Consider the following 16,839-nt stretch of genomic DNA (forward strand, 5'->3'; position numbering starts at 1 on the left):
GGGATACCAGTGAGCTGGTATATATATATATATATATATATATATACTCGTATATATATTATACAACTTAGAATGGCAAACAAGCTGACCGCCCACCTGATGGTAGTGTTTAAAGAGGGGCGCTGCTGCCCATACCTCGAACTTTTAAATTTCCTCTGTCGTTTGAGTCGCCTCTTACGACACTCGTGGGAAAGGGTGGCCCATTCCATGCCGGGACCACACTTCGAAATAGTCTTCATATATTTAGTTTAAACTGATCATTTATCGTCTATAATATATACTCGTATTATTATATATGTCGGGGTCGTTATGAAAGCAAACACTGACCGGAATAGATTTATTACTCTTCCTTAATTAATTGCGGTGACGCAGTGTATACATACATACATACGTACATACGAGTACATACACGTAGCCGAGTGGAAAGCCACGGATATATTTAATGCTTTCATAATACATATATAATCGAACAGGTCGTTGGCACGCGGTTGTCTTTTTGGTCACTTTCTCTATCTCTAAATATACTCAAATACTTTTTCTTTTGACGTAAAAGGGGTGGGGGTTTTGGGCTATGATTATTTTAGAATAAAACTAAAATAACTTATTGTACATACGGTACATTTTTATTATTAATGCACTTAACAATTTTCCCTCTACCGTCCTGTCCAGTATGCAGGTGCAGCTGCAAAAAAAAACTCTACTGTTGCTTTTTTGTATTATTAAAAAAGTAATATAATAGGTAAATAAATAAGTTATTTGTTTATTCAATGCAGTGTGATAGATGTGCTTGTTTTTAGTGCAAATAACATCGGTTCTTAGAGTAATTTTGCTCAATTCCAATCATAATTAACCCGCCACTGGTGACGTCCGTTCGAGTTACGTCATTAGTGACGCCGGTCTCACGCACCGGGATTCTCAACTTAATTTTTTTCAAGAATTAACTATTAACTGTACTCGTAGTTGACTTAGTGTTAAAAGTAGGTATACTTTGGACAATAAAACACAGGTATATCTTAAATCACAGATCATTTATTAGAAATTATTCATTGGTACTTGGAACACTTAAAATTATCAAGTTTTAATATTACTTTTCTAAAATACAAAAACATAAACAATCTTATAGTTTTAAAATTATGTAGCAGCCTCAGCCAGTCTTATGACATTTTGAACTATTATAAAATTGAATAAAAAAGTTAATTTTTTAATAAAAAATAAAAGAAATATCTTTACAAATTCACTCTTCGTCACCAGTCAAACAATTACTACAAGAAGGCACCACGTGCTCGAGACACAAATATTTTTTACATTTATGACAAGTGTACTTGGTTTTTCTGTTTTTCTGCCATCCACACTTATAACACCGACCATTTCTTGAACGACCTGCCGTCTCGGTAACCTCGTCGATCTTCAAAATTTCGGAGAGTCGTTGTCTCAACGAACGCGGCAAATTCAACTGTGTCTGTCTTTCTCTTATATGAGGCTCAATTAGTTTCATGGCCAAATTTTCTATAAAATGCCGGCGTAGAGATTTTGAATTTGAGTTATTAGCTATATATATAACCTGACTATTTATGGTACTGACATTCAACATAGCGTAAAATACTACCATAGACCAACGTCTTGTGGCACGGGCACAATCGTAATTTGCACATAAACGATCTACGACATCGACCCCGCCCTTGGTGTCATTGTAGCTTAAAATTATATCGGGTTTTCCTGTTTCGACATCAGTTTTGGCATCATTGTGCATAGTGCTAATCAGTAAAACATTTTTGCCTTTCTTTGGAATGTGTGAAACCAACACCATATTGTCGCGAAAGCCAAACATATTGGACTTCACACTTCTACCACGCAATACATTGAAGTCAGGGGGAATCTCCTTTTTGTTCTTTCTAATTGTTCCTACTGTCGTAAGACCTCTCTGAAGCAACATTTCAGCCAAAGGTACACTAGTGTACCAATTTTCAGTTATGACGTTGCGACCAGTATTGAAAATCGGTTCGCTTAATCTTTGAACAACTGCTAAGCCACTATTGTCACAAACTAAACCTTCATTGGGCTGTTTTCCCGGATAAATTTCCATGTTAAATGTGTAAAACACTTTAGAGTCGCAGAGAGCTTGAATTTTGATTCCGTAGGGATTGGGTTTATTCGGGATGTACTGCCTAAACGAACACTTCCCACGAAACGATTCCATTTTTTCATCGACCGTCACAAATGCAGATAAGGTGTAATTATTTTTGCAATTTTGGACAAATTTTTCAAATACTTCTCTAATATGACAAATTTTGTCTATTGCTTTTCTTTGTTGCCTCGTACTACCATCATCAAATCTCAATACTCGCAGCAGAAATTGAAATCTCTGGGCAGATATAGAAAGCCGAAATATTTCAACCGAACCACCATCCGTCCGAAACAACTCTTCAACATTCAGATGATTAGATTTTTGTACTCCAGCTAATAGTATCAATCCCATCAAGCACTGTATCTCGTTGAGATTAGTCTGCCTAGCATACGTTTCTCTGGTATATTTATGTCGAATGGTGTCAATGTACTGGTTCGTATACTTGACAATGATATCAATTATGGTGTCGTCAAAGAAGTGCCTCCAAATACTCAGAGGTTCATTTTACCTGCAATAACCCGTTTGGGTTCTGGTAACTGAGATATAATATTGTATTTTCTAGTACGGACTGATTGACGATAGGGTTCTTTATTCCACCTAGTAGATTTGTCTTTTCCCAAATAATATGAGTTGTCGTTACTTGAAGATTCTCGATCGCTTAGATCCTCTTCGCTCTCCGAGTTTTGTATTTGATCTGGTGCGGAATATTCCGATGCGCCATCATTTCCAGCTTCGCTGTCTGACGACGATGGTGATCCATCATCTTCACCTAACAATTCTTCCTGTAATAGAGCCTCGAGACGTCTCTGTTCGCGTTCGTAATTCATTCTGAAACTAAATTTATGATTTGATAAACAAATGCATATGTATTTTTGCTACAAAAAAAAACCGTTTTAAAAACTTACTAATTATAGTATAATACTATAACAGTACAAAATGTACTACACATTCATCAAATATACAGTGAAAGTAAGCACAGAGCGTCATCAAAATGTGTAAAATCAAATATTCAAATATGTCGTTTTAACTTACATGTTCGGTGACGCCGGTCTCACGGACCGGGATAGTATGAAAACTCGAGACGTATGCCCGCTACAACGTCGCGGGGCGAACTGACAGCAGAGGGCGTGCAATAAAGCAGCTACTCAAAATCACGACAAAATTCAATGGCGGTTGTAAACGTTATTATCATATGACTAACTACCCGGTCTCACAGACATATACGTCACCAGTGGCGGGTTAATATTTCAGATTCTTTCTTCTTTCTTTCTTTTATTAAGCATTTAATCAAATTCATATTCAAATAGACTTTTTTACAAGCACTTTTAAATCGTCATTTTTTTTAACCTACTGTAATCGATACCTGTATTCTGTAGTCTTTAAGAAAATTCACTCTCACATAGGTAAGTCATTATGATAATGCTTACGGATATGGTGGCTTTATTTGTTAGTTGTTAAGCATTTAATAATAGTTGCAAGCTGTATATATATATATATATATATATATATATATATATATATATATATATATATATATATATATATATATATATATATATATACATACGTACTTATTGTTATACATGTATCAATATATGCTGTTTACCTATAAAAAATTGTTACACTTTGTTCTAAGCTCCATAATTGTATATATATTTACATTATTTTGTGGAGACAATTGTTGGTGAACCTAAATAAATAAATAATTTTATAGCGTATCCTCTACGTATTCTCTACTAATTACGTAATGTACCCCAAATGATATACGTACCTCACTTGGAGAAACCCTACTCTAGTCTAATATCCCCCTAAGAGATAAGAGAAGTTATCACCTCGGAATAACAATCACTCAGCAGTCCGCTCGCTGTCAACGCTGCAATCTCCATTATTAACTTGCGTCCGATTGAAGGTTCAGATATGGCAAAATAAACTTTATCTCTAGTTCGTAAAGTAGAAAATAGAATACATATTTGTATGCACACTAGACAAAAAAGAAACTAAAAATAAATCGACTCGTGTAAAGCGGAACAAGTAATGTTGGCTAATAATTCGATTTATCGATCTTAAATTAATCGATACTGAGCACGTGCAATATTTTGAATGATAACTTACTTTATTTGCTCGAATACATTAGAAGACTCTGCATTCAACCGTGTGGCGTGCAAATATTTCTTTTTTTTTTTAATATTATTTTAAGAGATTTTACCTTCTTCAGGTATAACAGTCCTATTGTACCCTGAACTGATTTCTCAAACAAAACTTTATCTACTTTCCCTAGACGCGGAAAGAGAAGAATTAATGGATTTGGAATTAGTTCCTAAAATTTTGCAATTAGTCTTCAAGTGAATAAAAACATTCCTCAATAAGGCAATTGTAAAGTTTTTCATTGAGTTTTTCGTCTGTCATATCTCTGTATTCTGTCGGTAATTTATTATATATTTTAACGGTCATGTAGTAACAATTCTTGTTGTATAATACTTTGACAGGTCTGCCGCTACTGTCGATCTTATCTATTGTATCGGTATGAACTATGGTTTACCCAATTTTGTTTTTTTTTTAAATGGATGATAATGGAATAGGCTATAATATACACTGGCGGGGCACCAGTGAGGGATGATAGGTGAGAATGAAAAAGCAGGTTTTTTTAATGGATGATAAAAAACTTTGACAAACGTGGACTTAATAGGGTGTATTGTTAGTAATGGGTTAGTTAGACCCCATTACTAACAATTCCTTTCCCCCTAGGTAGGTCAGTTAGTCCATTGTGATGAATACACTTGGAATTCAGCGTGATGGTTTCCAAGAGGAACACGTGGAGGTCGACCTGACAGGGTATTAATTACAGTAATTAATTACATTATATTTAATCGTACAAATACACATATACATATATATACATACACACACACAGATATATATATATATATATATATATATATATATATATATATATATATATATATAATAACTTCATAAAACAATATTGATTTAAATTAATAAATAGTCATTAAAAGTAGAATAGAACAGGAGAATAATTATATTTTTCACATACTTGTATATAATATATATATATATATATATATATATATATATATATATATATATATATATATATATATATATATATATATATATATAAAATTTTGTATATAATTAATATATATCATTAATTAATAACAAAGATAATTTGTATACGAAATAAAATAAAAAGGTAAAATAATTACAATAGTTACAATTGCAGTACACTTCACAATAATACAATGTTCTAGTCCATGGATTTATGTCATTTAATTTATTTTAAGTAGTCAATATAATCTATATTGTTTATTAGTCGATTATAATGTATTATCGATTATAAATCGATTAATAATTCGATAAACAACGATGATTTGACAGCACTATAAACAACATAATCGGTGATGATACGCATCGACACCTTGTTACGTTGTCGTTGAGTGGTGTAAGCGAGTTCAGAGCGACGGTCCTCAGGTTCGGTGCCAACATCTATGGCTGGATATTATTTTATTGATTTGCCTAATTCTGAAATCCACGCGTGCGAAGTAGCGGGCAAAAAGTTAGTTAAAAATAATTAAAAACGATACATTAAAATACGAGATTTGTTGTATTTATTATAATTTAGTATTAAAACAAAATGAAGCGTGCTAGGTTTGATTTTTACCATCCAAAAAATTTATTTCTTTACTGTATATTTATCGACAGAAACAGTTTATCACCTAAAATTGAGATTACAAGAGAATTTTCTAATATTTTATTAAAAATAAACGACTCTGTGTCAATGCAGACGGCTTTATACTCGCATTTACGTCGAATGTTTGTTGATTAATAATTTTATTAGCGCTGCAACAGTGTCAGCGGATAAAATGTACCATCCAGTGTCGCGCTCGATGACGGACACATCGGCGCTCTCTCGAAATTGAAAATTTTTTATTTCCGGATGAATTTTACTATTCGCATTAATAAATATTATTCTTTTCTTTAGTCGCGTATATTAAAATAAAAAAGTATCATTATATGTTAACTTTGTACTTACCAGATACCCAGATAGATGTAATTCATCTATCTGGGGGGAAAGGGATTGTTAGTAATGGAACTAGAGGCCTCATTGCTAACAATATACCTTATCAGGTCGATCTCCACGCGGTTACCCCTGGAAACCATCTTGTGTTTTTTTATGAATTCATCACTATGGGCCAACTGACCTGCTTTTATCCTCAGTCAATATATTATTATTATAATAAAATAATTCGTAATATAATAATATTATGACTCTATCTACATGGGTGCAAATGTGAATATGTACCAAACATATTTTATTTCTTTCTTTCTTTCGATCAATTTATTCCCGCGCCGGTTATCTACTTATTTTGTTAAGATTCAAGTGTAGTGATGTCTACATAGTATAAAACAAGATCGAATCCCACCGTCTGTATATTTAGATCTTTTAAACTGCGCAACGGATTTTATTGTGGTTTTCATGAACAGACAGAGTGATTCAAGAGAAAAAACTATGAGAATAGAGTTTAATATTGTTTTGTATTCATTTGTTGGCATTTAACAATAATTATTCAAAATATCTTTCTAATCCGTTTAAGATATAACAAAACAATGTATGGTGGGATTGTTTATCTTTAATAGGTTTACAAAAAATTCGGCAATAGCATAGGACTATTTTTTATGTTAGCTTAGCATATAGGCCCCATATATATCCATGTGAAGCTGGAGCAGGCTGCTAGTTAAACGGTTTTATTTAGCTCGACCTGTACGGTATTTATTTATTTGGGTCAAAATTAGAAATTGGAATTTAAGCACCTTCCCGTTGTCAGATTGATCTGAAATTTGGTACACACATTTAATTTAGATGACAATACAATATAATAAAATCAATAACATTATAAATCTAAGATGGCCGCCGATACAAAATGGCGGATTACATATTTTTCCTTAACCCCCGCAATATGGGTATCAAATGAAAGGGCTACACTAGTAAAACACGATGATTATGTCAAAATTTAAAATTCAAGATGGACGCCGTTCCAATATGGCGGACTAGGTACATATTTTTCCACAACCACCACAATATGGGTATCAAATAATAGGACACACTGAGACACCCAGACACTAGACACTCGGACACTAGACACTCAGACGCTAGACCCTCAGACACTAGACACTCAGACACTCAGACCCTAGACACACAGACACTAGACACTCGGATACAAGACACTCAGACACTAGACACTCGGACACTAGACACTCAGACACTAGACACTCGACACTCGACACTCAGACACTAAACACCAGACATAAGACACTCAGACATTCGACACTCAGACACTAGACACTAGACACTCGTCACTAGACACTCGACACTCGACACTCGACACTCGACACTCGACACTCAGACACTAAACACTAGACACTAGACACTAGACACTCAGACACTCGACACTCAGACACTAGACACTCGACACTCGACACTCAGATACTAAACACTAGACACTAGACACTCAGACATCCAGACACTAGACACTCAGACACTGGACACTCGGATACAAGACACTCAGACACTAGACTCTCAGACACTTGACACTCAGACACCCAGACACTAAACACTCAGACACTAGATACTCAGACACTAGACACTCGAAACTCGACACTCGACACTCGACACTCGACACTCGACACTCGACACTCGACACTCGACACTCGACACCCGACACTCGACACTCGACACTCGACACTCGACACTCGACACTAAACACTAGACAGTAGACACTAGACACTCAGACACTCGACACTCAGACACTAGACACTCGACACTCGACACTCGATACTCAAATACTAAACACTAGACACTAGACACTCCGACTCTCGGATATAAGACACTCAGACACTAGATTCTCAGACACTTGACACTCAGACACCCAGACACTAGACCCTCAGACACTAGACACTCAGACACTCAGACCCTAGACACACAGACACTAGACACTCGGATACAAGACACTCAGACACTAGACACTCGGACACTAGACACTCAGACACTAGACACTCGACACTCGACACTCGACACTCAGACACTAAACACCAGACATAAGACACTCAGACATTCGACACTCAGACACTAGACACTAGACACTCGTCACTAGACACTCGACACTCGACACTTGACACTCAGACACTAAACACTAGACACTAGACACTCAGACACTCGACACTCAGACACTAGACACTCGACACTCGACACTAGACTCTCAGACACTTGACACTCAGACACCCAGACACTAGACACTCAGACACTCGACACTCGACGTCACTCGACACTCGACACTCGACAATCAGACACTAAATACTAGACACTAGACACTAGACACTCAGACACTCGACACTCAGACACTAGACACTCGACACTCGACACTCAAATACTAAACACTAGACACTCGACACTCGACACTCGACACTCAGACACTAAACACCAGACATAAGACACTCAGACATTCGACACTCAGACACTAGACACTAGACACTCGTCACTAGACACTCGACACTCGACACTTGACACTCAGACACTAGACTCTCAGACACTTGACACTCAGACACCCAGACACTAGACACTCAGACACTAGACACTCGAAACTCGACACTCGACACTTGACACTCGACACTTGACACTCGACACTCGACACTCGACACTCGACACTCGACACTCCACACTCGACACTCGACACTCGACACTTAGACACTAGACACTCAGACACCCAGACACTAGACACTCAGACACTAGACACTCGGATACAAGACACTCAGACACTAGACTCTCAGACACTTGACACTCAGACACCCAGACGTTAGACACTCAGACACTAGACACTCGACACTCAACACTCGACACTTGACACTCGACACTCGACACTCGACACTCGACACTTAGACACTAGACACTCAGACACCCAGACACTAGACACTCAGACACTAGACCCTCGGATACAAGACACTCAGACACTCAGACACTAGACACTCAGACACTAGAGACTCAGACACTAGACACTCAGACACTAGACACTAGACACTAGACACTAGACACTAGACTCTCAGACACTTGACACTCAGACACCCAGACACTAGACACTCAGACACTCGACACTCGACGTCACTCGACACTCGACACTCGACAATCAGACACTAAATACTAGACACTAGACACTAGACACTCAGACACTCGACACTCAGACACTAGACACTCGACACTCGACACTCAAATACTAAACACTAGACACTCGACACTCGACACTCGACACTCAGACACTAAACACCAGACATAAGACACTCAGACATTCGACACTCAGACACTAGACACTAGACACTCGTCACTAGACACTCGACACTCGACACTTGACACTCAGACACTAGACTCTCAGACACTTGACACTCAGACACCCAGACACTAGACACTCAGACACTAGACACTCAGACACTAGACACTCGAAACTCGACACTCGACACTTGACACTCGACACTCGACACTCGACACTCGACACTCGACACTCGACACTCGACACTTAGACACTAGACACTCAGACACCCAGACACTAGACACTCAGACACTAGACACTCAGACACTAGACACTCGAAACTCGACACTCGACACTTGACACTCGACACTCGACACTCGACACTCGACACTCGACACTCGACACTTAGACACTAGACACTCAGACACCCAGACACTAGACACTCAGACACTAGACACTCGGATACAAGACACTCAGACACTAGACTCTCAGACACTTGACACTCGGATACAAGACACTCAGACACTAGACTCTCAGACACTCGACACTTAGACACTAGACACTCAGACACCCAGACACTCGACACTCGACACTCGACACTCGACACTCGACACTCGACACTTAGACACTAGACACTCAGACACCCAGACACTAGACACTCAGACACTAGACACTCGGATACAAGACACTCAGACACTAGACTCTCAGACACTTGACACTCAGACACCCAGACGTTAGACACTCAGACACTAGACACTCGACACTCAACACTCGACACTTGACACTCGACACTCGACACTCGACACTCAACACTTAGACACTAGACACTCAGACACCCAGACACTAGACACTCAGACACTCAGACACTAGACACTCAGACACTAGAGACTCAGACACTAGACACTCAGACACTAGACACTAGACACTAGACACTAGACTCTCAGACACTTGACACTCAGACACCCAGACACTAGACACTCAGACACTCGACACTCGACGTCACTCGACACTCGACACTCGACAATCAGACACTAAATACTAGACACTAGACACTAGACACTCAGACACTCGACACTCAGACACTAGACACTCGACACTCGACACTCAAATACTAAACACTAGACACTCGACACTCGACACTCGACACTCAGACACTAAACACCAGACATAAGACACTCAGACATTCGACACTCAGACACTAGACACTAGACACTCGTCACTAGACACTCGACACTCGACACTTGACACTCAGACACTAGACTCTCAGACACTTGACACTCAGACACCCAGACACTAGACACTCAGACACTAGACACTCAGACACTAGACACTCGAAACTCGACACTCGACACTTGACACTCGACACTCGACACTCGACACTTGACACTCGACACTCGACACTCGACACTTAGACACTAGACACTCAGACACCCAGACACTAGACACTCAGACACTAGACACTCAGACACTAGACACTCGAAACTCGACACTCGACACTTGACACTCGACACTCGACACTCGACACTCGACACTCGACACTCGACACTCGACACTCGACACTTAGACACTAGACACTCAGACACCCAGACACTAGACACTCAGACACTAGACACTCGGATACAAGACACTCAGACACTAGACTCTCAGACACTTGACACTCAGACACCCAGACGTTAGACACTCGACACTCAACACTCGACACTTGACACTCGACACTCGACACTCGACACTCGACACTCGACACTTAGACACTAGACACTCAGACACCCAGACACTAGACACTCAGACACTAGACCCTCGGATACAAGACACTCAGACACTCAGACACTAGACACTCAGACACTAGAGACTCAGACACTAGACACTCAGACACTAGACACTAGACACTAGACACTAGACACTCGACACTCGACACTCGACACTCGACACTCGACACTCGACACTCGACACTCGACACTCGACACTCGACACTCGACACTCGACACTCAGACACTAAACACTAGACACTAGACACTAGACACTCAGACACTCGACACTCAGACACTAGACACTCGACACTCAGATACTAAACACTAGACACTAGACACTTAGACACTGGACACTCGGATACAAGACACTCAGACACTAGACTCTCAGACACTTGACACTCAGACACCTTTTTGGCCTCAGTTCCGTCGAACCCAAATGTACGAAACAGATATATCATCAGTTTTAATTGACTTTGGCACAGACGGCATGCACGTTATTTACCCTAAAGCCATACAGTTTCCAGCAAAATTCAATTATGGTACGGCTGAAAAAAGGATGTTGCCCTTAGTTTTGTCATGAGCATTCACCGTCCATAAAATGCAGGGCAGCACCGTCGACCATGCAGTAGTATATTTGGGCTCAAAATGGTTTGAGGAAGGACAAGCATACGTGGCTCTAAGTCGAGTCAAGTCTCTGGAAGGGCTATGTATTGAGGAATTAGATTGTACTAAATTATCAGGTAAGAAACCATATAATAATGATGCACTGAATGAATTAAATAGAATGAGGAATATTCGGTAAACAATTTCACTAAATACTAAAAACAAGAAAATAAAAATCGGTAAAAAACTTTTAAGTTAAACGGTTTTATTTTATGTGCACTGAAAACTACAAAATAAATAAATAGTTACTTACCTATCAACCTATGTAGGTGATCTCGGTCATTAATATCTCTGATGGTAGTGGTTGTCATAACATGAACCATGTCAGCGGCCGAAAGGCTGTTCATGAGAGAACACTAACACCAGGGTTTGCTTGGTAGGTAAACTAAGCAGCCCGCACTATAACAAGTAGGTATTTTGACCTTCTAGTTCAGAAATATTTTAGTACTAGGCAGAATAGCTTTTAGGCATATTAGACTAAAATAAAAACGTGTTCGGGCCCCTCTGAAATCATACCTATAGCAGAGCATATCTTATACTTTGGTAGATCATGAGCTCGGCGTTCGCTGGTGAAGCCGTAACGGCTGGTTATTGATGGTCAAAACCTCCAGTTACGATTATAGTAAGTCGATTCAGCGGACCCTGGACTCCGGAGCTATGAGGTTTCGGATGCGACCGGGATAAACCGCTAGGATGATGATGATGACGATTATAATAAGTCGATGCAATCCACACTTAGTATAGTAGAAAGTAATACAGAAATAGTTAATGGGCCCCACGTTTTTATTTTAGTCTAATATGCCTAAAAGCTATTCTGCCTAGTACTAAAATATTTCTGAACTAGAAGGTCAAAATACCTACTTGTTATAATGCGGGCTGCTTAGTTTACCTACCAAGCAAACCCTGGTGTTAGTGTTCTCTCATGAACTGCCTTTCGGCCGCTGACATGGTTCATGTTATGACAACCACTACCATCAGAGATATTAATGACCGAGATCACCTACGTAGGTTGATAGGTAAGTAACTATTTATTTATTTTGTAGTTTTCAGTGCACATAAAATAAAACCGTTTAACTTAAAAGTTTTTTACCGATTTTTATTTAATAATAACAATAAATTTGTTTAATGCCAACATTTTACTATTATAATACAATCGTTACAGGGATAGTAGAACACGATACAGTTATGTTACACAATACATTATGAGGACATATATTTTTTTTTTAATGGTGATAATGGAATGGTAACCCCGCCCGCGCTAACGGTATACGCTGGCGGAGCACCAGTGAGGGATGATAGGTGAGAACGAAAAGGCAGGTCAGTTAGCCCGTTAGTCAGTTAGTTATGAATTCCAGGCGCACTCATCACGATGGTTTCTAGAGGGGACCACAGGGAGGTCGACTTGGTTGGGCATATTGCTAATAATAGGGTCCTTAGTCTGCAATACTAATAATCCCTTCCCCCCCTAGGATATAAAGCTGGCAGTAGGTACAAATTCAGCTTCTGCTGAGATCTGGATCCATGCGCGTTCAGCGCTGATTTTCAGTCTGCATCTGTGCGGGAGCATCGTTGATTTACAAATTATTTATTACAATAATTTATTTAAATATGCACAGTATACATAAGTAGGAAAATTAAGAGGTTATGAATATGTTTGGATAAAATTTATCGGTAGGTACGTGTCAACAGTGAAAAGAATTAGCATACAGGCAAATAAAAAAAAGACGTTACATGTTCGGATGTAGATTTATAAGTACAAGTATATTCTATGACGAGAGCGGACTTCACGATCCGATGGCTCTCTGTTTGTTAAGGATTTTATAAAATTTTTAAATTTCAATGAAGTAAACATTTGGCGTAAAGGCGGAAGCAAATCGTTTCCAATTTATGTAAAGGTATTTGTGAAATAAAATCTTAATTTTGGTGATTGCCGTACGGAATCCTCACGCCGCCCGTGTCTATGTAGTAACATCATAGATTATATAGATAGAGCATGGAATCTCAAAAACGGGTCAACTTTTTGTCAGCTAATTGTCAAATTAGCTGACTCATTTTTTGTCAATGTTCTATATACATACTTACGCACATAATGTATCTCGACGTATCTATTAAATAATTATTTAATAAATAAAATGAGTTTTTACGCATTAAAAAGATGCAGAAATTCTGAAACAAAATAAATATAGAAGTTATAAAGGAAACACTCATAACCATATTTAGAAATAATAGGATTTTCATCGTGCCTCCAATCAAACAGTTTATCATTACTCCTCTCCATCCAAAGGTTGCCTGGAAGAGATCGCTCTTAGCGATAAGGTCGCCCATTGTTTTCTCATTGTGATTATTTCTTGTAATTGTTTATATTTAGAATAAGTTTATTATTGTAATTTTTTGGGGAAATAATAAAGCGTATCTGTTTATTTATATAATCTAAGGTATATATGCTGCAAGTATGTGCGTAAGTATGTGCTCGTGTGCCACTAGATAAGCGTACTCCTCAACAATCAAGGTAATGTGTGTACAATGAGTGACAAAAGTGTTCCCGTGCAGTGCTCGCGTGACGTTATCTGCTCATGTCACGCTGTTGTCTCGCTGTACGGCTTTCCCGTTTAATAATGCACCGGTGTTTAGGACAAAGACGCCTGTATTACCGTTTCCCTCACACGTTAAGAGGCGCGAGAAAAAAATTATATAAATACCACTTTCTTAGCAGAGAACAGCGACTTCATTAAAAAAAAAATACGCCGCTGAGTGAATTGATGTTAACGTAATTTGGATTGTATGTATTTGAATTTAGAATGCAGCATAGACAAGGAAATTTTGTCATAAAATTAATACGGCACTAACGTATGTACCATGCTATACCCATGTGGTCCTGACATAGAATAGGCCACCCGTTACTTTCCCGTGGGTGTCGTAAGAGGCGACTGAGAGAACTTAATGGTCAGGGGATGGGTGGCTTCCTTCTTAAAACATCAATAACTGCAGTTGCCAACTCATCTGCCAAATGTGGCAACTACTGGCAAATCTGTCCGATAGCGGAAGGTTTATTCAACAGTGGACTTAATTAACGGCTCATATGACGATATGATGACGGACGCCTGTAACAACTGGGAAACCTCTTAACACGTATAAATTTTAAAGAAACTCATAGCCATAATCTTAAGAGAAAGCCACGACAGGAGGATTATTTCACAATCTCACTGTTAGCGGAAGAAAACCGAACTGTGTGTGATCATTCTGTTCTAGAGAGAAATCACTTTGATAACATATACAATGTAATTCGAAGAATAAGTAATGTTCGAACTAAAATTTCATCAAATTTAAAAAAAAAAACAGTTGTGTTTAATAACAAGTGTAGAAAGTCTCACTTTTGGGTTGTGCATTTCTAAAATATTATATACAATGCAACAGAATCCCTTACTACCGACCGTTCAAACGTTAAAAAATAAGCTATACGGAACACTACAAATGCTATCCGATACGTCCTTGGCCGCTTCTTTTCATTTAAGGAACACGTTAACTGTACTGTAGACAAAGGACAAGAGTTCATTTAATATTTGTATACGTATAATCAAAACGCGGCCGCTACACTCGGGGGTCTCGTAGCGCTACGACCTCTACGGCGCTACGGACGCAGCGGCGTAGACGCCTTGTAGCACGCGTAGGCTTCTGCGAATGGAAACCACACATACGGAATTATATTATTAAATTATTTAAAAATAATAATATAACTAATTACAATCACACTATATAAATAGATATTATAGTAAATTGGCCGTGTGGTCCCGGCATAGAATAGGCCACCCCTTCCTTCCCCGTGTCTTAAGCGGTGACTAAGGGTGGGCGAGGGATAAACAGTAGCGTCCCTCTTAAAACATCTCTAAAACCTAACTGCGGTTGCCAATCCGCCTGCCAAGCGTGGCAACTACTGGCAACTCAACAAGCGGGAGGCTTATGTTCAGTGGTGGAGAGTTAAAGGCTGATTTTTTTTTACAACACGGGGCAAACGAGCATGCGGCTCACCTGATGGTAAGTGACTACCGCCGCTCATGGTCACCCACAACACCTACGGCATTGCAGGTGTGCTGCCGGCCTTTTAAAAAGGAATATGCTCTTTTCTTGAAGGTTATGTTGTCGTATCGGTTCGGAAATACTGCTGCTGGAAGTTGATTCCAAAGAGTGGTTGTGCGTGGGAGAAAGTGCCTTAAAAACGCACGGTGGAGGACCGCCACTCGTCCAAATGATTTATAGTAACTCTATTTCTCATGTCAAGTAAATAATGTTTAAAATAAATTAATGAAATAGTACTTAATGAAAAGTAAGTGATAATATTACTTGAACAAGAAAAAGAATTAACTAAATTAACAGCTAGTCAAAATTATCTTCACGTTCCGTACTTGATCCAAAGGTCCCTATAATGCTTACAGAGGGTCTACCATGGAATACATCATAAAATGTTTTCAGAAATTTCGAGGCTGAACGAAACACAGATTTAAGGTTAAAATTACACAATAGATACTGTCTAAATATCTTAAAATATCATTCTTTTAGACTTGTGGTAGGTTGTGACGAACAAAATGTTAAGCTTCATTTACTCAAAACATCTTAAAACAAAAAACATCTCATTTACTTAAAACACGAAATTGAGTCCGACAATTCAGAATTGCATTTCATGGTAGACCCCCAACAATTCCACAGTGGATCGCCAGAGAGATTGAAAATTAGATTTTTCCGCTAATTTAAGAAATTATAGGAGCGTTTCTTAATGTAATGAATTAATAGAATAGATTAAAAATAATTTTGTACGTTCTTTTAATAATTAAATATAAAGAAATTGTAGTATGGAATGATTTTGTAGTCTGGAGAGAAAAATAATGTTTTAAATCAATTGGTATTGTGTATGTGCATTTTAGTATTTATCCATTATATATAATTATTTAAGTTGTGTTAGTGTTTTGAAATATATTACATTTATATTATATTTAGG

The 16,839-nt window shown here is 38.4% G+C and overlaps 1 protein-coding gene across 1 annotated transcript; it reads right to left on the minus strand.

Moving 5' to 3' along the window:
- Positions 1-1,009: 1,009 nt before the first annotated feature.
- LOC128201240 (uncharacterized) lies at positions 1,010-3,292 on the minus strand. The gene is made up of 2 exons (XM_052897621.1): positions 3,158-3,292; positions 1,010-2,959 (listed from the first exon to the last, which is right to left on the minus strand). The coding sequence occupies exon 2, from the start codon at positions 2,474-2,476 to the stop codon at positions 1,235-1,237; it is 1,242 nt and encodes a 413-aa protein (XP_052753581.1). The 5' UTR covers positions 2,477-2,959; positions 3,158-3,292; the 3' UTR covers positions 1,010-1,234.
- Positions 3,293-16,839: the final 13,547 nt, after the last annotated feature.

Source organism: Galleria mellonella, unplaced genomic scaffold, assembly GCF_026898425.1.
Source record: "Galleria mellonella isolate WM207_F2 unplaced genomic scaffold, CSIRO_AGI_GalMel_v1 utg377, whole genome shotgun sequence".
Lineage (NCBI taxonomy): Eukaryota > Metazoa > Arthropoda > Insecta > Lepidoptera > Pyralidae > Galleria > Galleria mellonella.

Excerpts from the sequence above, each read along its gene's own strand:
- LOC128201240 (XM_052897621.1), bottom strand. The coding sequence starts at position 2,476 with ATGGGATTGATACTATTAGCTGGAGTACAAAAATCTAATCATCTGAAT.